This window comes from Dermacentor andersoni, chromosome 1 (genome assembly GCF_023375885.2).
Source record: "Dermacentor andersoni chromosome 1, qqDerAnde1_hic_scaffold, whole genome shotgun sequence".
NCBI classification, from domain to species: domain Eukaryota; kingdom Metazoa; phylum Arthropoda; class Arachnida; order Ixodida; family Ixodidae; genus Dermacentor; species Dermacentor andersoni.
Window position 1 is genome coordinate 349,655,345 of NC_092814.1, and position 27,061 is coordinate 349,682,405.

The 27,061-nt window shown below is 44.9% G+C and overlaps 2 protein-coding genes across 3 annotated transcripts in view; one reads left to right on the forward strand and one right to left on the reverse strand.

Moving 5' to 3' along the window:
• The window catches only part of LOC126516490 (uncharacterized), a 62,080-nt gene that overhangs the window by 8,928 nt on the left and 26,091 nt on the right, over positions 1–27,061 (forward strand). The window contains exons 2-3 of one of the 2 annotated variants that reach the window (XM_050166621.3): positions 21,065–21,155; positions 26,587–26,762. In XM_050166621.3, coding sequence (XP_050022578.1) covers positions 21,098–21,155; positions 26,587–26,762 — 234 coding nt within the window. In that variant the 5' untranslated portion in view covers positions 21,065–21,097. The remainder of the gene's footprint in view (positions 1–21,064; positions 21,156–26,586; positions 26,763–27,061) is intronic. The other variant, XM_050166622.3, reaches the window with a different exon arrangement.
• On the reverse strand, positions 1,180–2,430 carry LOC126516576 (uncharacterized). Its single transcript, XM_050166700.1, has one exon. The coding sequence runs from the start codon at positions 2,428–2,430 to the stop codon at positions 1,180–1,182; it is 1,251 nt and encodes a 416-aa protein (XP_050022657.1).

The window sequence follows — 27,061 nt, forward strand, 5'->3', positions numbered from 1 at the left end:
TAGCCGTTCACACTGCGCCATTAGGGTGGCCGCTGCATATTCCTCGAAAGTGTTCATCATTCCTAATTCGTTCAGTCGGATCGTACTTGTGCTTTCAGGCAGGCCGAGTACTGCTTTACAGGCGATTCTTATGAGCTTATCCGCATGTTCGATGTCGTTACGCCGCGTGGTTTGGAAAGGCAGAGCGTACGTTAGACGACTAATGACGAAGGCGTTTACTAGTTGCATGGTGTCTGCTTCGGTCATGCCTTCTCGGCTGCGTGCAACTCTGCTAATAAGCCCAGTTACGCTCAGAACAGTGCGTCTGAGATTGGAGAGCGCTATGCTAACGCTGCCCGTTTCTTGAATGCACATTCCCAGTACGCGCAGGTGGGATGCCCTCTTGATGGGCTCTCCCTCCAAGGTGAGTTGCAGATCCGGAGCCCTGGTCGCTAGGGTATGTCTAGGTCTAATATGAATATACTCCGATTTCTCTGGAGCGCACCTCATGCCTGCTCGCCTCATATAGCTTTCAATGGTGTTGATGGCCTGTGGAAGCGTGTCCTGTCGGTTTCCGTAGGACCCTTTGCAGGCCCAGAGTGTAATGTCGTCTGCATATATGGCGCAGCCAAGGTCCCGGTTCTTCTGTAAGTCCAGGGCCATTCTACGTAAGCCGATGTTAAAAAGAAGTGGTGACAATATGGATCCTTGAGGAGTGCCCTTATCTGGTAGGCGATACAGGGCAGAACGTGCTGAACCCAGTCCTATTTTCGCGGAGCGGCTGCTCAGGAAGTCTTGAACGTAATGAAATACTCTTTCACCACACCCGACATCTCGTAGTCCGTCTAGTATTGTAGTGTGTGAGATGTTATCTAATGCCTTATGGACGTCGAGTGCTAGCAGGATTCTGTCCATACTGCCCGGAGGAGGATCGAGCACCTCATCTCTCAATAGAAGAAAGACGTCCTGTGCACAGATTCTCTTGCGGAAACCGAACATGGATTCAGGGAAGAGTGAGCTTCCTTCGATGTGGGCTTCGAGTCGGGTTAGAATTACTCGTTCAAAGAGCTTGCCCATGCAAGACGTGAGCGATATGGGCCTGAGATGGTTCAGCTCGCGCGGCTTGCCCGGTTTTGGTATAAGCACGATGTCTGCCTCCTTCCATTCTCGTGGTAGTCTTCCGTCCGGTCGCCAAACCTGTTAATTGAAGAAGTCGACTAAGTGCTGTAGGGCTACATCAATAAGGTTGCGACGCATTGCGTTGGTGATTTGGTCGGGTCCAGGAGCCGTGTTCTTCTTGAAGGTTTGTGCCGCTGCGTAGAGCTCTGAGAAGGTGATGGGGGCGTCCAAGCTCGAGTTATCCTGTCCTTGGTATTCTCTCATAACGTGTGAAGATGTCTGAGCAGCGCCGGTGTAGGTGCGTTTTAGGTGCTCGAGTAGTTCTTGTTCTGAGCCCTTGTATTCTCCTAAGAGCCGTCGCATGACGTTAGACGTCTCGGTGCGCGTGCTAGTTGGGTCTAACATGCACCGAAGAATGGCCCAGGTCTTCTTGGGGCTGAGGGTGCCTCTGAGAGAGTCGCAGAAGCTGCGCCAATTTTGATTATTCAGCTCCTTTGCATATGTGTTAGCTTCGTTTGCCAGCAGGGCTATTCGGCGCCTAAGTTTGCGATTACGCCGCTGCCGCTTCCAGCGTTTGGTGAGGCTTCTGTGGGCCTCCCAGAGGTGGGCGAGATGGCTGTCTACTGCTGGTGCTTCCGTTGTGGTCTTGATCTCTCTGGTGGTGGCAGCATGGGCCTCCTTGAGGAAAGTTGTCCAACCTGCGGCCGTGGCTGGAAATGAGGAAGCAGCCTGCTGTTGTTCTCTATACCTTTTCCAATCAGTGAGCCTGGCCACCCCTAGGGGCTGTCGAACTTTAGCTGTGTTAACATTGACACACAGTAGATAGTGATCACTGCCTAGCGTTTCGTCTAGGTTACACCAGGTGACCCCCGTCTCATTGTTGACAAACGTAAGGTCCGGCGTGGTGTCCCGGGCAACGCTGTTTCCTATCCTTGTAGGAGTGCCTGGCTGCGTAATCAGTACAAGTTCGTGGGACTGAGTTTCTCGTAGTAGATTGAAGCCCTTGGCGGTGTCGCGTTGATAACCCCATGCGGAGTGCCAAGCGTTAAAGTCTCCGAGAAAGATTAGTCGGTCTTTCGTTGAGAGCAAGGTAGATACGTGACTTAAAATTAATGAAAAATCGGCCCTCTTATCCCTAGGGGGGCTATATACGTTGGTTATCAGGCACTTGGGACGATCCTTCTTAACTGGCCAAATGGTGAGTATTTGGTGGTGGATTTCTACGCCAAGTGCTATGGCGACAGTGATTGTCAGGTCCTTGCGGGCCAATGCTGCCACTTCAGGGTAGTTCGAATCGCTGTAAAAACGGTGGCCCCCAATAGGTATCCGCATTTTCCCCACTTCCTGAAGACAAATAATGTCAGGTGGGACGAGCGCCGCCTTGATATATTGTGTAAGTGCAGCATGTTTGTTATGTAGTGATCGGCAGTTCCACTGCCAAATTACGAGATTCTCTTGGTGGGTAGGTGTGTAGTTAGCCAGAGTATGGGCTCTGAAATGTTCTGTGTCTGTGGTTACGGTGACCTTTGGATCTCGGTTCTCCGGGCTAAGGCTGCTACGACGTTTTCGCGTTTTTTTTACTCCTTTGAGCGAGTCGTCGACGTACCGCTTAAGATTGTGAAGCTCTGCAAAAAATAATTGCATTTGTGCGCACATATTGTCTAGTTTCCCTTCCAGATGAGTGATGGGTGTAGGCATCTGTGCTATAGGCTGCGTTTGTGATAGTGGTTTGGTCTGTGTTGGGTTCGTCTGTGTGTTGGACAGTTGTGCGGGTGAGTTTGTTTTATGGGTTCCTCCGTGCGTCATCATGCTTGCCATTTGTCGCTTAAGTGTTTCGAGTTCATTTTTCATGCTGTCCAAGCTTGTCTTAAGTTGTCTGTTTTCGGCAACTATTTTCTTGTATTCCTCGTTTTGTGTGATAGGTGTGGTTGTGGAGGACGCGACCGCTGCCCAGCTTACCTGTGGATTTGTCAGAACGGAGGCCGCCTTCGGCGCTTCTCTGGATGATCGTTGCGTCTGTGTTGCTTCTCCTCCCTGGACGCGCTCTGGACCGAGCGTTCAGTCGGTGTGAAGATGGCGATCTCGTCCTTCCCTGTCGGTCGCGTTGGTCGCTCCTATGGCCGTTTGTGTAGTCCGATTCCTCATCCTCTGAGGCGAACCAGCGAGGTTTTTTTCTGCCCTTCATTGCGCTTGTCAGTGCTCTTTCTGACTTGAGGTTTTTTCGGTTGCTTGAGGCGTCGTTGGCAGCTGCGGTCCCCGGTGACGCGGGCCCCCTCACACGAGGCACACTTTGGCTCACACGGGTGTCCGTCCACTGGGTTTCTGAGTCCACAAATTCGGCACACTCGCAGGTCGGGCTGTGGACAGACGTCTGTCCGATGCCCTTTTCCATGGCATGCTTTGCACACCTGAATGGCACGGTAAGGATGACACAGAAGTTCGCCTCCGTTGTAGTACACCACCCGAGGTAGTGACGGGCCGCAGAAAGTAAGGGCGGCACTCTTTGTTTCTCCGATCATTCTTGCTTGGATAAGTTCGACGCCTTGAGTCCGTATACGTATGTTTGCTATGATGGTCTCCGGTGGCGTTCGGAGTGGAAGTCCGTGTATAACTCCTCGGATAGCTTCCTCTCCGGTGGCAGCGTATACGTTAACGTCATGCGAACGTCCGTTGATAGTGAGGGAGTGGACTCGGCGTGCCTGCTCTGCGACCTCCTGACTCGATGACGAAAGTATGGCGATATTGGAGCCGGGCTTTATGCGGAGCAAAAATTGCTCACCTCTTATTTGGTAGTCGCAGGCCGTGACGATCGCTTCGGCGACGGCCGGCGTGCTGATAGTCTTCAAAGGCAGTCCCTGGTGTGGTCGGATAACTATCTTGAAGTCATCCTTAGGAAGAGGAGGAAGTTTGGGTATGCCTCTTCGTCGTTTCTTTAGTTTCGCCGGGTTAGTGCTGCCCGTTGAGTCCGTTTCTCGCTTGCGCTCTCGAGCCTGCTGCTTCTTTTGCCGTAGTGTCAGGACTGTCTGCCAGTCGTCGTCCGTCCGCTGGCGTCCCCCGGCGTTGTGGCCAACGGAGCCTGTTATTCCGTCTTCTGTTCTGTCTAAATTTGTTAGATCCATGTTCTCTGCTGGTGTGGTCTCACCTTGCATTGTCGTCGTCGTCTGAAGTTCGCTAAGCGTTCCCGTAGCCATGCCCAGGCAGAACGGTTGCTGTCGTTCGCGTTCCTCACGCGTCGGAGCAGCACCGGCTGCTGCGCCGAGCTGGCGTCGGGGTTATCGACGCTGCCCCGTAGTCCGGGTTTGTAGGATCGCTGGGCTTCACGAGCTTCGCCAAGGGCCACGTGGGTAGCACACCCATGTTCCTTGTATCCTCACGAGTCGATTGGTAACTCGGTACCGTGGGTGGAAGCACTACTCTACCAAAAAACACATCGAAACGCAGAGCGCGATGCAAGCAGTACTGCGCTGCTCGGCGCCCTCTTGCGGCTCCGATTCATAGCCAGTCCTCCACTCTGGGTATGCGCCACAACCACTCAGGAGAACAACAATACTCCACGACGGTACGACGACGGATCTGTACCTCACGTATCTGTACCTCACGGTTCTACGAGGTATTGGGTACAGTAGACTCCTCGCTTGACGACAGGTATCCACCATAAATGGGGCAGCAGATGACACATATTTAGCACTTTTTGACTGGGAGTGGTGACAGCACGTACCTGTTGAAGTTCTACGGGCAAGATGTTGAGCCTCAGCGGTTGAACGTTTACCGTAGTATGCTCATAGATATAACAAGGCAGCGCAATACACCCTTGAAAACGTTTCAGTATGTTGTATAGATGCGTTTGGGCGATAACTTTGAGCAGCTGCGATATCTTTTGCTCGAGGTGCACGGCTAAGTTTGTCAAAATTGCTTTGACTATCCCAATCACGTCATGCACATCTGAGAGATCGTCTACATGCCTCCGTCGCGTCAAAACGTACCCGAGGTTAAATCACATAGTAGTTATCCGTGGGCACAAAGAGCTCGCCCGCAGAATATATCTCGGTGACATCGCCGACGAGTTTATTCAGAGATCAAGTGTACCACATTCTCGGTTGTCCGGTAGCGTTTGTATAAAAAGACAGTCAACGTCATCACAGTATAATGCGTCAGTTTTATTCAAGCTGTCATAGTCCCTGACCTTGATTTATCCCCTCCCATAAAATCTGCATTTTGCCGCTTCGTTATTACAACCACTCCCCTTTGAGTATTCTTGTCTTTTTGTTTTTTTTATCGAGTTTGGAAGTTCGTCTACATTTTTGAAAGGCGAAGTGTCTATGATCTGAATTAGATTTTATATTAGCTTATTGCAGAAATGTTTGTACTGCCCAGTGTTTCTTAGATAGAAGAGTTTAATATCTCTTTTTAATTTGTGAATTGTTAACTTACTCTGGAAATGTTTGTATCGTACAGTGGTTCTTACAAACGAAGGGTTTGTAATGAGTTTGTAATATTGAGGCGAAAGACTTAAGTGGTTCGTTGCAGTGGCGCATACCCGAAAAAAAAAAAAAAAACGGCGTCTAGCCCAGTGATGCAAACGATCAGTGATGCCAAAAATATCATCATCAGGAACGACTCGTATCCCCGTAAGCAGGCAAAGATGCAATGGCTTAATATGAATGAAGAAACGAAAGGAAGAATTAACGAAGGAAAGAAAGAACAAAGAAAAAGAAAGAAAGACGGAAAGTAAGAGAATGAAGGAACCCTCAGGTAGAGCATTAGGTGCTCGCATGTGTCGTTGAGTGAAGTTAGGAGGCCAAAAGAAGCATATACAGTGCTAAAAAGCGGGCACGTCCTGTGCTACCGGGGCTTAGCGGAGAGACGAGAACTAGGAGTCGGATTCCTGATTAATAAGAACATCGCTGGTAACATACAGGAATTCTATAGCATTAACGAGAGGGTGGCAGGTCTTGTTGTGAAACTTAATCAGAGGTACAAAATGAAGGTTGTACAGGTCTACGCCCCTACATCCAGTCATGATGACCAGGAAGTCGAAAGCTTCTATGAAGACGCGGAATCGGCGTTGGGTAAAGTCAAAACAAAATACAGTATAGTGATGGGCGACTTCAATGCCAAGGTAGGCAAGAAGCAGGCTGGAGACAAGGCAGGGGGGGAATATGGCATAGGCACTAGGAATAGCAGGGGAGAGTTATTAGTAGAGTTTGCGCAACAGAATAATATGCGGATAATGAATACCTTCATCCGCAAGCGAGATAGCCGAAAGTGGACGTGGAGGAGCCCGAACGGCGAGACTCGAAATGAAATAGACCTCATACTCTGCGCTAACCCTGGCATCATACAAGATGTGGACGTGCTCAGCAAGGTGCGCTGCAGTGACCATAGGATGGTAAGAACTCGAATTAGCCTAGACCTGAGGAGGGAACGGAAGCAACTGGTACATAAGAAGTCTATCAATGAGTTAGCGGTAAGAGGGAAAATAGAGGAATTCCAGATCAAGCTACAGAACAGATATTCGGCTTTGACTCAGGAAGAGGACCTTAGCGTTGAAGCAATGAACGACAATCTTGTGGGCATCATTAAGGAGTGTGCAATAGAAGTCGTTGGTAACTCCGTTAGACAGGATACCAGTAAGCTATCGCAGGAGACGAAAGATCTGATCAAGAAACGCCAATGTATGAAAGCCTCTAACCCTACAGCTAGAATAGAACTGGCAGAACTTTCGAAGTTAATCAACAAGCGTAAGACAGCTGACATAAGGAAGTATAATATGGATAGAATTGAACATGCTCTCAGGAACGGAGGAAGCCTAAAAGCAGCGAAGAAAAAACTAGGAATTGGCAAGAATCAGATGTATGCGTTAAGAGGCAAAGACGGCAATATCATTACTAATATGGATGAGATAGTTCAAGTGGCTGAGGAGTTCTGTAGAGATTTATACAGTACCAGTGGCACCCACGACGATAATGGAAGAGAGAATAGTCTAGAGGAATTCGAAATCCCACAGGTAACACCGGAAGAAGTAAAGAAAGCCTTGGGAGTTATGCAAAGGGGGAAGGCAGCTGGGGAGGATCAGGTAACAACAGATTTGTTGAAGGATGGTGGGCAGATTGTTCTAGAGAAACTGGCCACCCTGTATACGCAATGCCTCATGACTTCGAGCGTACCCGAATCTTGGAAAAACGCTAACATAATCCTAATCCATAAGAAAGGGGACGCCAAAGACTTGAAAAATTATAGACCGATCAGTTTACTGTCCGTTGCCTACAAAGTATTTACTAAGGTAATTGCAAATAGAATCTGGAACACCTTAGACTTCCGTCAACCAAAGGACCAGGCAGGATTCCGTAAAGGCTACTCAACAATATACCATATTCACACTATCAATCAGGTGATAGAAAAATGTGCGGTATATAACCAACCTTTATATATAGCTTTCATTGATTACGAGAAAGCGTTTGATTCAGTCGAAACCTCAGCAGTCATGGAGGCATTGCGGACTCAGGGTGTAGACGAGCCGTATGTAAAAATACTGAAAGATATCTATAGCGGCTCCACAGCCACCGTAGTCCTCCATAAAGAAAGCAACAAAATCCCAATAAAGAAAGGCGTCAGGCAAGGAGATACGATCTCTCCGATGCTATTCACAGCGTGTTTACAGGAGATATTCAGAGACCTGGATTGGGAAGAATTGGGGATAAGAGTAAATGGGGAATACCTTAGTAACTTGTGATTCGCTGATGATATTGCCTTGCTTAGTAACTCAGGGGACCAACTGCAATGCATGCTCACTGACCTGGAGAGGCAAAGCGGAAGGGTGGGTCTAAAAATTAATCTGCAGAAAACTAAAGTAATGTTTAACAGTCTCGGAAGCGAACAGCAATTTACAATAGGTAGTGAGGCACTGGAAGTGGTAAGAGAATACATCTATTTAGGACAGGTAGTGACTGCTGATCCGGATCACGAGACTGAAATAATCAGAAGAATAAGGATGGGCTGGGGTGCATTTGGCAGGCATTCTCAGATCATGAACAGCAGGTTGCCATTATCCCTTTAGTGAAAAGTTTATAACAGCTGTGTCTTACCAGTACTTACGTATGGGGCAGAAACCTGGAGGCTTACGAAAAGGGTTCTACTTAAATTGAGGACGACGCAACGAGCTATGGAAAGAAGAATGATAGGTGTAACGTTAAGGGATAAGAAAAGAGCAGATTGGGTGAGGGAACAAACGCAAGTTAATGATATCTTAGTTGAAATCAAGAAAAAGAAATGGGCATGGGCAGGACACGTAATGAGGAGGGAAGATAACCGATGGTCATTAAGAGTTACGGAATGGATTCCAAGGGAAGGAAAGCGTAGCAGAGGGCGGCAGAAAGTTAGGTGGGCGGATGAGATTAAGAAGTTTGCAGGGACAGCATGGCCACAATTAGTACATGACAGGGGTAGTTCGAGAAGTATGGGAGAGGCCTTTGCCCTGCAGTGGGCATAACCAGGCTGATGATGATGATGATGATGATGATGATGTGTCGTTGAGGAGGTCGACCTAAAGCGCAATAAGTTTACTTCACACGGCGGTTCGTTGTGTCTTGCAAGAAGTCTGACCCCCCCGATCGTATAACTTAATGCATTACTACGTGCCCAACAGGCTTTCGCCTTCACGTGTTACAGGAGTGTAACATGCTGCCAAATTTTTAGAATTGTTAGCTTAGCAGGAAATGTTTGCGTTGCCCAGTGTTTTCACTCATTTTGAGTAAGGTCGTTATGATGTCCACCAATTGTTAGCGTGCCTTTCCGTTTCTTTTTTCATTTATTCATTTAGTACCTTAAGAACCATGCGGTCATCCTTTTTAAAAAAAGCATATTCGCTCGACTTCATAAACAAATAAAACAGATGTTTGCATATATTGCCTCTCAGCCTGTGTATATCTCTTGCCAAGAAGCATGCGCGGCGAGGGGGACGAATGAAAAAGGAGAGTTTGTGAACTGGGCCCCAGTTCACCCGGCAGATTGAAAACTCGGCGCCTATGCCCCACGGTGGGTTTGGGCCATTAAATAAGACATCATCATGTGAGAAATATTTTTCGCAGTTAGGTCGAATGGTATGACAAATCTCAGAGAAGAATTAGTTATGTTCAGTCAGTTTCGGCGCTGGCTGCACTCGATGTCCCCTGAAAAACAAACAACCCTTCGGCGAAAGTCTGCCACAGGAAAGAAATGTGCCATAAATATTTTTCGCAGTTCGGACGAATTCTATTTTTGGGGACACAACAAATCTCACGGAATGATTATTAATGTTCAGTCAGTTTTGACGCTGGCTGCACTTGACGTCCTTGAGAAACAAACAACCCTTCGGCGAAAGTCTACCACAGGAAAGGAATGTCAGAAATATTTTGTGCAGTTCGGAGTAATTCCACTTCTGTGGTCACAACAAATCTCACGGAATAATTAATAATGTTCAGTCAGTTTTGGCGCTGGCTGCACTTGATGTTCCTGAGAAACAAACAACCTTTCGCTGAAAGTCTGTCGCTGGAAAGAAGTGTCAGAAATATTTTGCGCAGTTCGGAGTAATTCCACTTCTGTGGGCACGACAAAGCTCACATAATTATTAATAATGTTCAGTCAGTTTTGGCGCTGTCGGTTTATAACGATGCCACATACAAAAAGAAAACATAAAGTGCACTTTATTTTTTAACGGACAAGAATTTAAAAGGCTTAGGTGCCGTAACGACGATCGCCTTTACTTGATTCAAGTACATACCGTCTATAGAAGTTATCCAGTGGAATTATCCCTTGTGTTCTCTGCTAGCTTCTAGTGACCTTTGAGCACTCTAAGAGTAATTCTCGAGGAAACGGGCCTCTCTGTAGAAGTTTATTGCTAGCGTTGGTGACATTCGTGCGTTGGTAGTTTTCGTTAGACGGAGTTGCAGTTTGATTTTAGTTTTTCTTCCGAGTTTTGCCGCTTCGTGAAAGTCTTATTAAAAATAATGTAGCCGTCAATTGCGGTGCAGGCTAAGAATTCTTTCTCTGATTACACTCATTTTACACAATCGAAGTGTTGGTTCTCAGATGAATGTAAAAAAAAAATTAAATTATGTATGGGGTTTAACGTTCCAAAACCACTTTCTGATCATGAGGCACTCCGTAGTGGAGGACTCTGGAAATTTCGACCACCTGGTTTTTTTTAACGTGCACCTAAATCTAAGTACACGGGTGTTTTCGCCCCCGTGAAAATGCGGCCGCCGTTGCCGAGATTCGATCCCGCGACCTCGTGCTCAGCAGCCCAACACCATAGCCACTGAGCAACCACGGCGGGTCAGATGAATGTATGATTTCTGCCATTGGTTTTCGTTCACCGGTACTATGCTAACACGGTTAACTTTTTTCGCGACCTCTGTCTAGGAGTTATAATATACAGCATTTTGTCGTGAACGGGCCCCTCTATCTGCTCTCGTCCTGTGTAATTTATTTTTCTGATTTTTAGTGCACTCAAGCACGATGACAGTTCTTATCCAGCAAGCAATCATCACATTCTTGCACGTTTCGAAATTCCCTCCCTCCTCATTTTTTTTTTTTTGGTTCCGCTTTCCGAAAAATACTTTTCTCGAGTAAATACCGAAGAGAAACCAGTTGTTCTACCCGGCCCGTGCTACATGCCTCAAGGCTGCTGAGTTTACGATTCCATTCAGCTGTTCTTCAAGTTCAGGATGGACGAAACATTGAGGTACATTGAGATATAAGAATAGAAATGTAGCTGGGGAAAGGCGCTATACAAAATCAGCGCCCCACTAACCGGTGCAATAAGTTGCCATGGTTACTTTGAAAAGCACTATAAAGAAAATTCCGAGTGTCTGAGTCGGAACACTTCAGTTCTCTCAAAACCTTAACTGCGCATTATTCAATCCTTTGTCTAGAAGCTCCTTGCCATTGCGCATGCGTTCTACCCGTCTGGTTGGTGCCAGACGGCACAGTTAAATCACCAGAGGGCATTGTGCAATCGACTATTATTATTTCGTCCTCGTCGGGGGACATGCAAAATTCGACTCGAAAAATCAGATGTTCGAATTAAGCGACGGGCTTGAAATTTCAAGCGGTAGAAGCTGTTATATATTTGTCATTTCTTGCAGTGGTGATTCGCATTATGCTCAAGAGCGATCGCTACCGGGTTATTCATTATTTCTTCTTTTTTACTGCGCATAATGTTTGAAAATCGCCTATGGCAGGTAGCATAATTCTAATCCTTGAACTGGGTTACTCGAGGAGGCGCACATCAGTTCCACGAGAAATCAAAATGCGTAATCGACTAATTAACAGATTGCAGTAATTAGGTTCCTAACTAATTACTTTGCTTCTCGATCACTGGGTTACCTGCGACGTAACCTTAGAAACTCACCTACACTTATCCGCAAACTGGCATTTCAAACATTTGTTCGCCCTCGACTTGAGTTCGCCGCACCCATTCTGATCTCCCCACCAAAATTACTTAATTAACGTGCTGGAATCAATCCAAAATAGGGCCGCACGTTTAATTTCCCGGTATTATGACTACCGTTCTAGCGTAACTCAAATAAAGATTCACCTTTCACTTCAGCTGCTAAGTAATCGTCGCGACATATAGCCCTTTTATCATTATTTTACAAATACGCCCACCACACTATAACAAACGCTCCCTACACCTAGAAACGCCATCGCACACGTCGCACAGATTACTCAATCATCATAGCTTCACGCGCATCTATGGTGAAACAGAAGCATTTAACTCGTCTGCAGTTCCACGTGCCATTTGGCTCTGGAACAGCCTCCCCGATAACATAGTTGCGGAAACTGACCGTGAAAAATTCAGGCACTCACTCAACTCGCTTAACCCTTGTTAACCATTGGTATCACGCTCACAGTTTTGTGTTATTTTTTCTACCTTTTTCGTGCACTGTAATACGATTGTTACAAACTTATAGAGTTGCTTTTTATTGTACTAATATACAGCTTTATGTAGCTAATATGTTTCTCTAATTTTTAGGCTGTGCACTTGGCTGGTGTTATTTTTTTCTTTACCTTCATATTGTTACTAGACTGTATGTGTTTACTTGATTCTATGCCCCCTTACTCAATGCCCATGTAGCGGCCTTGTAAGGTATTTTACAAATAAATAAATAAATAAATAAATAAATAAATAAATAAATAAATAAATAAAATAAATAAATAAATAAATATTGCAATTTAAGAATTGAGGCCGGTGAGCTCACAAGGCGTATCGGCTTGGAACGAAGTCTGTGGATGGCACGTGTTTCGAGGTATTCGCCGTCAAACTTGCGGTAAGGAGGCACTGATGTTCCTCTTACCTTCCTGAGAAAACGCGGTTTCATGCATTGCAGCACAAAAGTAGTGGGAACGCCAATGTATTTCATCGCACACTATGGAAATGAATGTATCGAAACTGGTGTCATCTTGAAGATTCGTTCTAAGTGGATATGGGCCTTGCGAGCTCACCGGCTAGCATTCGTAAATTGCAATATGTGCTTTAAAGGAACTAGTAAAAGCTGAATTAGTGAAAGTTTGTTCATTGTTCGATTACGGATTTTAATTTCTCGTGGAAGTAATGCCCGTCTCTTCGAGTAATCCAGTTCGAGGATTAGAATTGTACATTCTGCCACAGGCGATTAAGAAAAATTCTCTGTAGCCTAAAAAAAAAAACTATATAGCGTGGTCGGCACCCAATTCTCATGCGAATAACAGCTCTGCCAACCTAAGTGCAAGAGCTAAGTCCAAGCAACACACCCCCTAGAAAGCCGGGCAACTGGTCGGAGGGCTGTTTGTACTCGTGTTATAAGCCGGTGGGTATCCTGCCGTGGGGATCGAACAACGCACCACCCGCAGCCGAGCCGGGTGTTCAACCCACTGGGCCGACGACTTGGGACAGAAAATTCATCTGATAGACATAGGCGAGCGCACAGGTAGGGGCAAAGGAGGGGGGGGAGGCTTAGCCTGCTCACGGGGAGGCGGGGAGGGCAAGGCAAGTATAGAGTTGTTAGTTCCATGTCCCAAGAGTGCCTTCGATGGTTGCTGCGATCATTCTGCACTGATAGCATGGACAAATAATGCCTTGGACAATGCAATGCATAATGTTCGCGGGTGCTCGAAGCGATGACTTAGGGCCTTTAATGAGCGAGCCCTAGTCCGGTCCGGGCCTGTGGCTTCAAGCCCGAGCACGCCCAGGGCCCGCTACTTCAAGCCTGGGCTTGGCCCGGGCCCGCTGAAAACCAATCCATCCACAAATTCCCTGACCCACGAATTACAAGGTTTTTGATAGGTTACTATCTAAAGGTTACAAGACATTTGTAATTGCAGTAACCTTTAAAAAATAGATGCTTCGGCCCATTTAACCTCTATAGGCGCGACGGAAATTAACAAAAAACACGAATATCAAGTTGTTTTAGTACCGAAGTAACCTTTGTGTTATAGGTTACTTGCAATTATAGGCTAACTTGAAGGTTACCGCGCTAAGAGGGATTAGGGGGGACGTCACGAAAAATACTGGAGTATAGCGCGCACAAGCCACTGCAAACGGTCCTCTATACATCTTTCAAAGTCCTGCAAATGCGAAAATCCTGCGTCGTTTCGTGACTAACGACTATCGTTACACACGTGGTGTTTGTGACAGGTTTGTCTGTTGTCTCATTGTCAAATGCATGTGTCTTCAGATATTTATCAAATACTTGACAAATGTTGTTACATTGTTGTCGCATCTAGGGTTGTGTCACCATGCTTCTTTCATTAGAATCGACGCACTTGGTGTCAGTCTACATGTTACCTGAGCCCGCAAATATGCGACTGGCCGGTCGAGGCACTTTGCCTGTATTCGCTGGCTTCTTGGACGCTCGGAAAAACACTTTTATGTAGTACGTATTGAGCAACAAAAAGCTGTATCGGGATGTTTTGATGTCGCTCTACAATTTTCTCATTGACACTTTTCATATAATTATAATATTTGATAAGTTGATTAATCAATTAGGACTAATTATGTAGTTAGGTAGAATGAAAAAAAAATAACAATCTTAGTATATCCAAGCGACGGCAAACTACATTATCTTGATTCTGTCTAGCTACGTGGCATTCGCATATTTTTAAAGTTTGGCTAAAGTTACGTGGGACACCCTGTATAAGGCTCGTTCAGTAACTTTCGTGCGATACTAGTACATCGCGTATAGCCTCTTCCTCAGATCATCACTTGGATATCATGGTTGTCCCTTGCAAAAGTACCATGCGGCCAATATAGAAAAACAAATGACCGGTCACTTAAAAAGAAAGACTTGGCGCTAACCGATTACATGCAAAGTTCGAGAACATAATGACGTTCCACAAAGTAACAGTGAAGGCACTTACGTAGTGTGCCGAATGTCTTAGTGATAAGTTGTCCTGGATTAGTCTAAACGCACAGAAAAGGCAGAGCTGCACTAGGAAAAGCGCACGAGAACGATGCGTGGTGCCTCTTTCTCGAATGCCTTGCCGTGATCGAAGCTTTCGTTTCAGCCGATGAGTGAGAGGCGTGCAAGAATGGATGAAATCGACACCATGCCGTGTAGGCAGCGCTGTACTACTACTGTGAGATCGTGCTCAGTTACACAGCTGCGTGTGACTTGGAGTGCCGCATCATATACGTGTACACCAGCGCACACATGTTTGGGAAATACGGAACGCGTGGAAGAGCTCGAATACTTAGCGGTCCGAGCACGCAGCTTGCAATCGATAGTTACCCACGGAACTTGACTGTGCGGTACTCCTCTTAACTCTGGATTTGTGTGGCTAGAATGCGAAGCTTGTACCGGCTATAGCTGTCCCAACAAAATGTCAGAAATTAAAGAAATAATGGATGGCTTTACGGGAATGGCCATCGAGTGTATTTTGATGGGCGTTGTTCATGCTAGTCATAAGTATTTTTTTCATTTAATCACAAACGATTAACAAATTAAGTTTAATTAGCTAATTTAGATTGCGTGACATAATCTATAAGGCGGCAATGCAAATGTTGTGGATGATATCGAGAAATAAGTGACAACAGCGTTTAGAATACCCAAGGTCTTCCGCGATCCTTTTCTTAAATAAAAAAAGCTCGCAAAAAAATACTTACATGACAGCGCGTTTACGCTCAGGCATTGCAGCAGTCGCAAACGTAAACCTCGTCAAATACGTGCCTAGGTTATCGCACTGTAAACGAGCGACCGCGCTCGTTCTCTGACGCGTCAGAGCTGTTAGAACACATGCATCTTTCGGTCCTCATCGAATCGGAAGCCCTGATTTGAATGTGCGTAAAATGCACAGCTCACTAATGACAAGATTTGCTAGGAAGGATCTCAAGATGTTTATATCTTTTTCGTACTTAGTGGTCCCTAGAGTTGGTCGCAGGCTTGATTCCATTTCTGGCTGCTTAGATGTTCACCGTGTTCATTAGTTTATTTGGTGATGTGGGCAATGAGGCTTTTTCACCAGTCATTTGTTCGCAACTCACATTTTCATTTTCCAATGGTCTGTGAAGCAAATTACCTACCAATGCGGCAATTAATTCACTGGGATTCATGCATTGAATACGTCAAATAAAGATAACATCATCATTTGGGTTTGACGGAAATTACTCGAAGCTTTGCGAAATACCCAAGTGTAGCCTCAATAACCTTGTCCAAAATTTTCACCCAATCTCTGTCTTGCCGTTCATTACCGATGGGTTGGGAGGTGGGCAAAGTTCTTGCAGTGTTTAAGTCTGGGACGCCTCTACTTTCCTTTATTTATATAACTGATCTACCACGTTCAGTTAATTCACATATCAGGTTATTCGCCGACGATAGCGTAATTTTATAGAGTAATACAGTCCGATTCCGACACGTCCGCTCTTCAGTGTGATCTCGTGGAAGTTTCCAACTAGTGTGAAAATTGGCAGATGAAGCTAAACAAAAAAAAAAAAAAAATAGTGTAAGATCTTATATACTTCTCCATGAGAGTAATTTCGCAAACCCTCCTAACTGCATTGAAGGGTCCCTCTTGGAAAAAGTACGAACTTATAAGTATTTCGGAGTTAACATTACCTCTAATCTTTAAGAAGCGCATATTAATTACATAGTAAACAATGCTGACAAGGCCCTTGGCCATATCAAACGTAACTTCTCTGGCTCCATCATCACTAAAATTATTACTTTTAAAACACTGGTTCATACAGAGTTGGTGGATGAAACTGTGCATGGGAACCATATCATGATTACCTCACACCAATGGTCTTCAATCTGTTCATAATCGTGGCGCTCGCTTTACTTTTACAGATTACCATCGCACGTCTAGCATATCGACTATGAAACTAAGCCTAACCCTTCCTCTGCTTTCACTCCATAGAAAAGCTTCGTGCGTATATTCGAAATATATCGTCTGAACGATCTATTGAAACGTGAACTTCTTCCCCAACCGCTTTATCCTTCTTCCAGCGCAAATCAACAATACAGAATTGGCGTTCCATTTTGTAGGACTAACCAGGTTTTCTTGCGATAGCAATTATACGGACACTTCACGCGTCGTGATGATGCAAACAAAGTGCGATAAGATTTCGGCTGAGCACTGCGTGCTGTAGGCGCGAGGGAGAGCTGAGAAGGATGAGTGGCCTTTTGCGAAAAGCTGAGAGAGCATGAGAGGCAATGAAATGGCTTCTCGCTTGAGTGAATGCGCAAATGTATAATCAGGCTGGATATGCATGAGAATCTCGGAGGGCACAAATGACATTGAAAGGGACATGTGCCCTCAGATAGAACAGACTTTTTATTTCGTAGTCACAGAAGTTAAAGCGGTGGAGGCGTCTGCTGCGACTTGCCATCCTCGGGAGCTGCTGGAGAGGACAAACGCTTTGATCCTGCACAGCGGAAACCAAACTGCACTTTCTAAATGCCAAAAATCAGGACACACAGATGCTAGTGCTAATGATGAGCCTTTCGTTTGTTCAATAGTTCTTGAGGTGGCATCAAAAAATATCAAATAAGAAACTGTTCTGACTTGCTTAATATTTATGTTCCCTTTAGGCACCAATAAATTTTCTCCACTGGAAATTGAGCTTTATCACATTTAGTGCATGCTCACAAATTACAATCATGAAAAACGTAAAGCTAAAGTATGGTTTGATAATTTTCAATTCAGACAGTTTAATTAAGTTTACAGAATGCGGACTGCACGTGAAAACTCTGTACAGGCATGTCAGGTATGAGAACATCAGGTATTTCATGTATAGCATAATTGTAAAGCACCTGCCTAGCTACCTGAAAAATATGCTTGATGTAAAAGATTGTCAAAAACAATAAAAAAAGCAGCCACGTGATACATGCCATACTGTTAATGAAGGCATGCACCCAGCAGTCTACCTTACTCATTTTACTAAAAGACTTTACACTTCAAACGATGTACATTCTATCTAATATTCAAACTTGCAGCGCAGGTCCAATCAGAAGCGTATAATGGTGCATGCAACTTGTTTTAAATATTATTTTCACCAGTGCTATTGCTTTTGATGCACTATCTTGGTGTGCACAGAGTGTCAGAAAGTATATGTGATTTTTTAATGACTAGGTTTGGGAAATGCAAACTTACTTTCACAAAAAATAAGTTTTGTATTATAAAATTTATATATATATATATATATATATATATATATATATATATATATATATATATATAGTTGAGAGGAGGTAGAGTGCAGCGCTTGTAAGTGCTGCAAAATACATAAGTAAGTCAAACGACATAGCAAAGTTTTCATGATATTTTCAAACCTTAATGCTATCCTCGACATTTATCATGTAAAAACAATACTACATGTAAAACAGCGCAGATAAAAATTCATGTGACTCAGTTATACTGTGTACTTTCTGTTTAAATGACAAACTTGGTGCACAGCCATTTGTACACCATACTATTTGCCTATTGTATTACCCATTGTGACCATGTCTGCGTTCTCAATAATGTTTGTGCCTTTTACCACAGCCTATGCACCAGTAACACTTGCAATACACACACACACACACACACACACTTGTATATATATATATATATATATATATATATATATATATAAGGAGCAATTATCGAAACAGCAGCAATGCTAAGCATCTGGTGGTAGCACTGGAATACCAAAATTACCCTTCTCTGGGACAAGTATATCATCATGAATCAGGTAGTTGTTAGCAAAAAACTTAGAAATATGCGGTCATTCCTTTGCACTGAGAATACAAAACTAAAACACCCTTTTTGTTCGAATTTTCACCGTCGGCGTCGTGGTGATGTTGCATATAAAGTCCAAGTGCTATAAGATTGCGGTCGCGCACCGTGTGCTGCAGGCGCGAGGGAGAGCCGAGGATGGCGGCTTGGTGCGGCGGCGTCTTGCGCGCGCGAGGAGGGGAGGTGGGGCGTATGCGCGTCGTCTCCTCGAGTACGCAAGGTGTGTGTGGGGGGCGGATGGGGGGAGGTTGGACGGGGAGGTGAGCGGGCGCGCTATAAGGGGGGGGAGATAGGTTGGCGCGGGTTTCCTCTAGTAAGGGGCCAGTGGCGAATGGCGCCACTGAGCACGAGCGCGCCCTTTATCTTGGAAGTGATCTGCTGTGGGTACAAAGGCTACGCTCACAGAGGGATGATGGCTTCGTGTGCGTTGTGTTCTCGCGCGCCTACTTTGCGTTGAAGCGGGAGGCAGAGCCCGAAGGGCAATTCCCTAGCCGTACTTCCGTACTTCATCGCGCCAGTGTTGTCATAGCGAGTGTTCGCGATTGTCGAGTGAGATTTGCTCATGTTTACCCGTGCGCGCGTGACACTATGCTTGATAAGGTATTAGTAAATGAATGTTCACGGCAATTTATATGACCAATGAAACTACGAGCCTTGCTTTGTGTTGTCGTCTAATACTTTTCTATCGCAATCAATACTTTCCTTTTCACACGAAACTGCGGCTCTTTATAGCATGAAATGCCTTTAGCTCCCGTTGTCGGCGACCTTCAAGTGACCTTGAGCCAGAAGCCAGAGCCGTTGTCCAACCACTCAAACGAGAACATCCGGGCAAGTTGCGAGAACAAAAAGTCATACGGACAACCAGTCAAAACTTGAGAAAATGTGGTCTCTGGCCCCTAACCCTTTGTATAGGACCGCATTAAATACGCTAGTTACTGCCGAAACAAGTTACAAAAATATTGCTTCCGAGTTCTTCCTAATGTTTGTTCACAAGATCACTCAAGCTGTAACTCCTAGTATACGCTGAAGTTTTATTTGCTATTTCAAATAGGCGACGTTCAAAAGGCAGATACAGGGCACCGCACACTTCATCGTCATCTTTTGGCGCTGAGACAGGGTTGCCTGTGCTCTTTTGAACGCCAGCGGTCCGTGACTTCTGCAGCGCAGGTTTTGCATCGCCGCAAGAGATGGCACCACGCAGCTTCTTCAGGCGCTTTTCTTCTTCTAGCTGGGCAGTGCGCTCTGTCTGCCTGGCGGCTTTCGCTGCCTGCCGTGCCGACTTCAGCAAATTTTTTTCTTCTAGCTGGGCAGCGTCCATATAGACCAGTGCACAATATGGTATGGTGCGGTGTGGTGCCGTGTGGTGTGGTGGGGTGTGCCTTTGCGAACATGCACTAAACTCATTTTACGATTGTGGCTAGTATAATCGCCAACCAATGTGCTTTGCCGGTTGCCATTTGATGCTTACATCTATTCTCGGCTACTGGAGAGCCCGAATTTTTTTTACTTTCTTCCACAGACAAGTTGAGATTGGAACACTTTGCCCACTTCCATTGTATCAGTAAACAAGTTTTATGTATTTAAAGTTGTACATGATGAATATATGCTATAATATATGTTTATATTTTGATGCGTTCTTTGGGCCGGACCTAAATGTAAAATTTCGAATGTATTTTTACTCATGCAAAATTGATGCATATTCTGTACATATTGCCAAACTCCCTTCTGTAACGCTGTATGTCCCCTTGAAGGTATCTAAATAAATAAAGAAATAAATGTAAAATAGTGGGGCGTCAAACTAACTGTTGCCGTTATGAATGTCGCTATGCCCGTCAGCACTTGTGCCAACGAAATAAAGTTTATTATCATATATACTCCATGAATGCTACCAAAGTGACACCTTTATTTTACCAGGTAACAGAGAAAGCGCCCTCGAAGATGTTAATTGATGCAACTTTTCCCATGAAATGTTCATTTGGGACGCTGTTGGATCCCTGAATCTCAAGAGCATTGACTTTACGTAATTGCGCAATTAATAAACGTCTAACTTCAATAATAGAAAATGTTTCAAGCGCTGCTGACCATCTGTACAGTATACGCATATGTATGAGTAGGCCTCAAATGTGGCGTTTCATTGTCCAAAGATAATTCATTAGATGCTGTTCGTAACAAATATCTTATTTTTCAAAGGCTGGTGCACTTTTCTCTGCAGCATGACTGGAAACGGGAAAAAGGAGGCTTTCAGTCAATCGTGCAGAACAGAGGAAGCTCCAGAAAACGGCGTACGGAAGCTTGTTACTTCGGTTGCGCTGAAACAAGAGATGCCCAGCATGTTTGCTCTTACCTGTCAATTTGTATGGTATACGCCTATATTGTATGTATGACGTACGTGCATATACACCCGCCTCTTCTCCAGGCAGCCCAAATTCTCATCGCGTTTTTGAACAAATTCGTTTCTTTCCCTACATTGCACGCGTGCGCAGTTACATGCCCACGTTGTCTTACGATGACCTTGTGCGGGAAGAGGAAACATACCCATATTTAGGCATTTCGCATTGTCGTCACATGCATTTGTCTAGTATATCGGAGTTCCCTGTTTTCTTTGCCTCGCTCGTGATAGCGAGGGAACGTTCTGGCCGCTATGATCACTGTCATAGTGCAGATACGGTTGGGTGTATGCACTTGTCTCATGCCATGAGTAAGCACTTTACTTTTTTCACGCTTTGTTGCGCAGGGCTGCTTGCCAGGGCGGAGACATGCGGTTGTCATGAAGGCGAGGGCGTACTACGCTCTCGTGCGGTTCCTGCTGGTGGGATTTGGTAATGGTGAGAGGAGCAGGCGAGGGAGAGAATTCGTATTCGCAAAACTTTGCTGCCGAAGAGCGTTTAATTACTGGCCAGCTTTTGAGCGCCCGCGACCCATGAGAGGGAGCAGCACTTTAGCGAAACAGGCGTGACACCGATCAATCGCGGAAGGCACTTACGCAAGAGATGTGTACGAGTGCGAGCCAAAGTTCGTATACGCGGTGGCTTTCACCCCGCAGAAATTTGTCTGCTAGTGTAGTAAAATTAAGTTAAATTCTGGGGTTTTACGTGTCAAAAACCACGATATGATCATGAGGCCCGCCGCAGTGGGGGACTCCGGATTAATTTCGACCACATGGGGCTCCTTGACGTGCGCCCAATGTGCGGCACACAGGCGTTATTGTATTTCGCTCCTATCGAGATGCGGCCGCCGCGGCCGGGATTCGATCCGGCTCCCTCGTGCTTAGCAGAGCAACGCCAAAGCCACAACGCAAACACGGCGGGTCGACTGCGTTAGAGCTTTACTGCAATTTGGTGAGCAGAGTCACAACCGCTTACCATCTGGCAAAATACTTTCACATTTGCGTACTTGAGCGCGAGCATGTTTTTCGCCGTGTGCTAAAAAATAGCACATAACAGATGGACGCATACTTTAGCGCGAATATTACCGCATACGTTAGAGCCTTTGTTAAGCATTTTTAGCCCTTAATGATACATAGAACTCGCATAATAAAATCAAATTTGAACATCGAGAGGCTATGCAAGGTTAAACCTCGCGACGTAATGCAGGGTGTTTTTTTTTTTTCAAACTATACATATTTTTACAAAAATATTTTAACGCAGCGAACGCCGTGTTTTTGCATAGAAGTTCCGAGTCAGGTGGACATGCTTTGCTGCTAATAACGTGAGCTTCAGAAAAAATAATTACCAAGACATTGTAACTCGATCATTATAACTTTCTATTATAGTGCCTTGAATGCATTTTTATGTGGCAAATTTGGAGGCAGTCGCATTTTAATGCGTCCCCATTTCCTTGAAATCTTGAAACTCGCACCTAACTCAAGATGTTGCACAATCCAAGAAATGTCAAAATTGAACGCGCCGCTATCATATCACACGAATCCTGACGAAAAGTGCGACGAAGTGTAGGAGCAAATGGAGAGGGGGCGGGGGGAGGGACGTCGCGGCCAGTCGCGACACGTACTGATGCAGCACGTTTTCACTGGCACCTGCCACGACGTCCTGTATCGGTATTTGCTGGCGCCCGCCATCATTAAAACTTCATCACACTCTCGTCACGAGGCGTTTCAGTCAAACGTAGCAGCGGGGGGTGCTCGGTTTCGATATTGCCTGCATTGAGCGTTGAAATTTCAGGACGAATATCACAAATTAGGCGCGATTTTCAAGAATAAGAAAATGTGGGGTGCATTAAAAAAATTCTCTCCAAATTCACTGTTTGCACAAATGCCCCAATGTCAATATTAAAAAGTTAAGAAATTCTTTATTCATGCGTTTTCTGACACTCATGCTATTGTGGCAAACTGTGTCTGCCTTGCCGAAACACTACTTTGCTAAAACGCCACATTCGCTACCTTCGTAACTCCTTTATCAAAAATCTGTGCAGTAAAAAAAAAACAAAAAAAAAAACACCCAGTATGTTAAAAAGTGGAGTGCACAAATCCGAAAACCTGAAATTGAAAATTTACTGTTTTTTTATGTTTACGCACCCAAACTGTCCTAATATATAAATTTGCGGAAAAGTTGTGACACAAAATGCAATAATAATAATAATAATAATAATAATAATAATAATAATAATAATAATAATAATAATAATAATAATAATAATAATAATAATAACCTAATAAGATTATTAACCGGCTAAAAGTAATAAGACGAAGGAACGTTAGGTTGAATATGTTAACCTTTGTTCCATTGTCTTCCGGCCACCGCTTCTCCCCTACAGGTATCTGATTGCAAAATACTTCTTTAATCACTATTGCCTTCACTATAACTATACGTCTAAAGGAGGTTGCGCGGTTTTTTTTTCTGAGTACTGTACTATTCCGTAGAGAATTTCACTCATCTTACTATGTAATCAAAATTGCCAATGTAATTGCCCTTGAGTTGCATGGAGTTGAGTTGAAGTATCTGTACCCAAAGTCGTTGGTTTGAATGCGCGTTCAAGGCATTACATTACTCCGACCTGGTGGGACGTACCGACAAAGTATTTCCGCGCAGTAAACCACTTCTAGATTTCAAGACAAGCAATTTTTCATGGTAAAGAGGATTTTTTTTTTTTTGCGCAAAAATTGAGGATTTCCAGTTTGGCGGCTCCTAGATTATAGTTCAAGCTTTGCAAGCTTTCAGACAGAAAGTTCGTCCACGAAAAGTGTATCGCTGCATGCGTGGAGTGCGTCACAGCTTGTGGAGGCTCATATTCAGAAAGGGGTTATTACACTGTATCTTCTCGTAAGGAGAAATATCAGTGAGTGGTGAGAGCGGTCATATCAGAGAAAGTGGCCGTCCATTGACAAACAGCTCTTACCAAGTCAAATCATTCGGTCACTGTTTCCTACGCATGGCGATTACAACTAGTGGTATGTGTGACGCGATATCATCAGAAGACGGCGCTTCGGTACCTCTAACCAGCTCGTGACCGCTAGAAGTCTTGGTTGTTCACGCGAGTAGTGTTCCTGCACAACATATGCAATAATAGTGATGCTCAGCATGTTTAGCATTTGTTCTAAACGTTAGAATACTTCGTAAATTTTTGTCGAAAGGGGCGTTTCTGCATGAGACACATTTAAACTTAAGCGATGCGTCTACAGCCGTATGATATTTCCTGACAAGTCTTCTGTCATGGTTTTGACACATCTGGCGGTCTGTCGATGATTTTGGACAAGCCAGCTGTATCTGGGATTGCAAATGCCCTTTAAAGTACGTGGTATGTAGTCCGCGTTGTACTTACATTAATTCATAGTTAACATACACTCTTTAAAGAAAAGGTCGCAGTAGTTACTAACTAGTGTCACACCATTTGCTACCTTAGTATAACTGCAGTCGGCCACGGTACAGTTGGTAACTTAGCTGACTAAACGAGGTAGTCACTGTTACTAACGGATCTCAGCTGCCAATTCCAAACGCACATAGCACCATGCACCTGATACAAAGATTCTCGCCTCTGCCGCATATATCGGATCGGCTGCGGCGTATTCCACAGTGCGTCCGATGTATGTGTTATAGAATAGAAACTTTGAATCCGGTGATGCTAACTGCGTTCGGAATTGGTAGCTGGGACTAATTAGTACCAGTGACTACCTCGTTTGGTCAGTTATGTTACGAACTCTATCGTTGCCAACTGTAGTAGGCAGCAAACGGTGTCACAGTAGCTATAGTAACTACTTGAACCTTTTTCTATTATTACACCAGATTACCACATTGATACGGAAGAATAAAAAAAAGCTTATCAATGAAAGCTCTGAACTTTGTAACTGCGGGTAGATTTTAACAGTCACATTTTTCGTGAAAGGCCTGCTCATTCACAATTTCACTAAATATTGCTAAAGTGTAAAAAAGCACATGTGAAAGCAAATTGACCAATTTAAACCCTCATATTAGGGTCGGATTCAGTGAGTTTCCTGGACAATCAATATTTGCAATGCAGCGACGCTGCTCTCTGCTATCTAGAGGGTACACTTTCAAGCGAGAGCAGCAATATTTAAGCCACGTTATGAAAACGGATGCATCCGCCAGATGTTGATGATGGCAGCAACAGAGAAAGAGAAGGCAGAGACATATACAGGTTGTTTTTTTAGACAATACATTTTCTTTTTTTTGTAGAAAGGCTATAAGTGCAGCGAACGTGGCATTTTTTGCAAAGTTCTTAGGCGAGATGGACATGCTTTGCCGCTAATAACGTTAGCTTGAGAATACTAAAGAACAAAACGTTTTTATTTAACTTTTCATTAGTGCTTAGGGCCAGTTGTTTAAATGACGAATTTGATGGCCGTCACATTCACCTTCATTTTTTTTTTTAATCTAGGAAGTCGTACCTCGTGTCAGGTCAGGATTTTCCGCGACATGCTATCATTCAAACTTCGTCCTTTCGTCCCGCGTTTCTTTACGGGGCGTTGTCGTCTGGCGCGCTCGGTATCGATAACGCCTCTATTGAGCTTTCGAATTTGATTATGAATATCTCGAATTAGGTGCGATTTTCAAGACTTTTAAAAGATTGGCGTGCGCGAAAATGTAACTGCCTCCAAATTTGTCATTTAGACAACGGCCCCCAATGCACTAATAAAAATCTACCTAATGAATGTTTATTAATTAGTCTTCTGAAGTTCACGTTATTAGCGGTAAAGTATGTACACCTTGCCTAGGAAGTCGTCTGTGAAAGCGCGACGCTCGCTGCGCTCATTACTTTTACAGCGAAGCTGTTAGCCTCTCGGTGGTGTGTTTTTTTCGTGGCCGTCCGTGCGCAGAAATTATTATCAGCAGTGGATATCCCCGTAAGCAAGCAAAAACCTACTGGCTCGTCCACCTCGTAATGCAGAGGCTACAAGCACTCGATCAGCAAAGTAAAGCGAACAGTGCATACATTCATTGGAATCAAGCGCGCAATTAACGTACAGTCAACCACGAAAGTTCACGGACCACGGGATCTCAGAAAACATTCAATTTCCGAGCAGCCTGTAATAGTAGTCAGTATAATCGAACATCACAATGTTGTTCACATATACTAGTAGAGGCTGCAAATACGAATACTAGGCTGCATTGTGAAGCTGCACGGATATTCTCAAATCTCGCGCTCCGTAAAATTTGATTGTTGACATTACAGAACAGCGCACGTTTAAATAAAGGACAAGCTCAAAACAGACGTCTATCGTCATCAGCAATGGCTCATACGCCCATAAGTAATAAAAAAATGCAATGGCTCATACTCCGTGTACAAGCGCTCAGCAAAGTGAACACCCGGCAGTGCATAGATTCATTGAAATCATCTATACAACACACAGAACAGCATACGTTTCAATAAAGAACAAGCTCAAAACAAGCATCCGAACCACCAATAAAACGTTGCATACCCCCATCAGCAGTTGTATGGGTGGTTCTGCAACAGCTTCGCTAGACATACACTTTCGCAGGGCCGGGATGGGGAGTCAACTTTCTTTACAGAAAAATCTGTATGGTCTATAAAAAAACACACCATGTGTATACATAGCTAGCATGAAGTTGATCAGTTTGCCCGAAACGATGGAAAACAGACAAGCTTCACCTGCTTTGGTGTCTGTGACCGTAGCACGACAAAGGAAGTATAAACAGAACAATGTCTATTCAAAATAAAATGAGTGAGCATGCATTTAAATTTCCTGCTCTGTTTCGTAAAGCTTGCGCGAATGTTTGGGTAGGCCGAAGCTATGACTCCTTTAAAGCGAACGCTATCGTGCAGGGGTAGCCGCAGCGGAAGGCGGCGCGTGTCTCCCCCTGCCGGCGGTCATGTCGGCGTCAGGCAAGCCTTCTCCCTGGAGCGAGAAAGGCACTGGCGAGCACGTGTTGGACGAGGCCACCATGGCGGCGCTCTGCCTGGGAAACCACGTGGCGCACTTGCTGATCAGGGCGGTGCAGGTGGCCTATCGTACTCTCCGACATGACTGCATGCACGCGCAGCGGAATAGTAGACGCCACGAAAGTACTGTGCGGTCCACTGTTAAAGGGAACACAGTATAATGTCAATCCCGGGCGAATTATGCCCTCTGGCAAGTGTACAATCACCCCACTTTGCAGCAGGTTACTTCTGGTTGGCGGCGCTGGCACCTTTCTACACACTGGTGCAGTGCATTGACGTAGCCTCAGCATGTACAGTCGCGGTCAAAAATACGCGGCCCACGGCTCCAGTCGGCGGAGCGGCCGCGAGCCGCACCGCG

What these genes read in the sequence shown, in the direction of transcription:
- LOC126516576 (XM_050166700.1), bottom strand. Translation starts at nt 2,430, where the DNA reads ATGCGGATACCTATTGGGGGCCACCGTTTTTACAGCGATTCGAACTAC.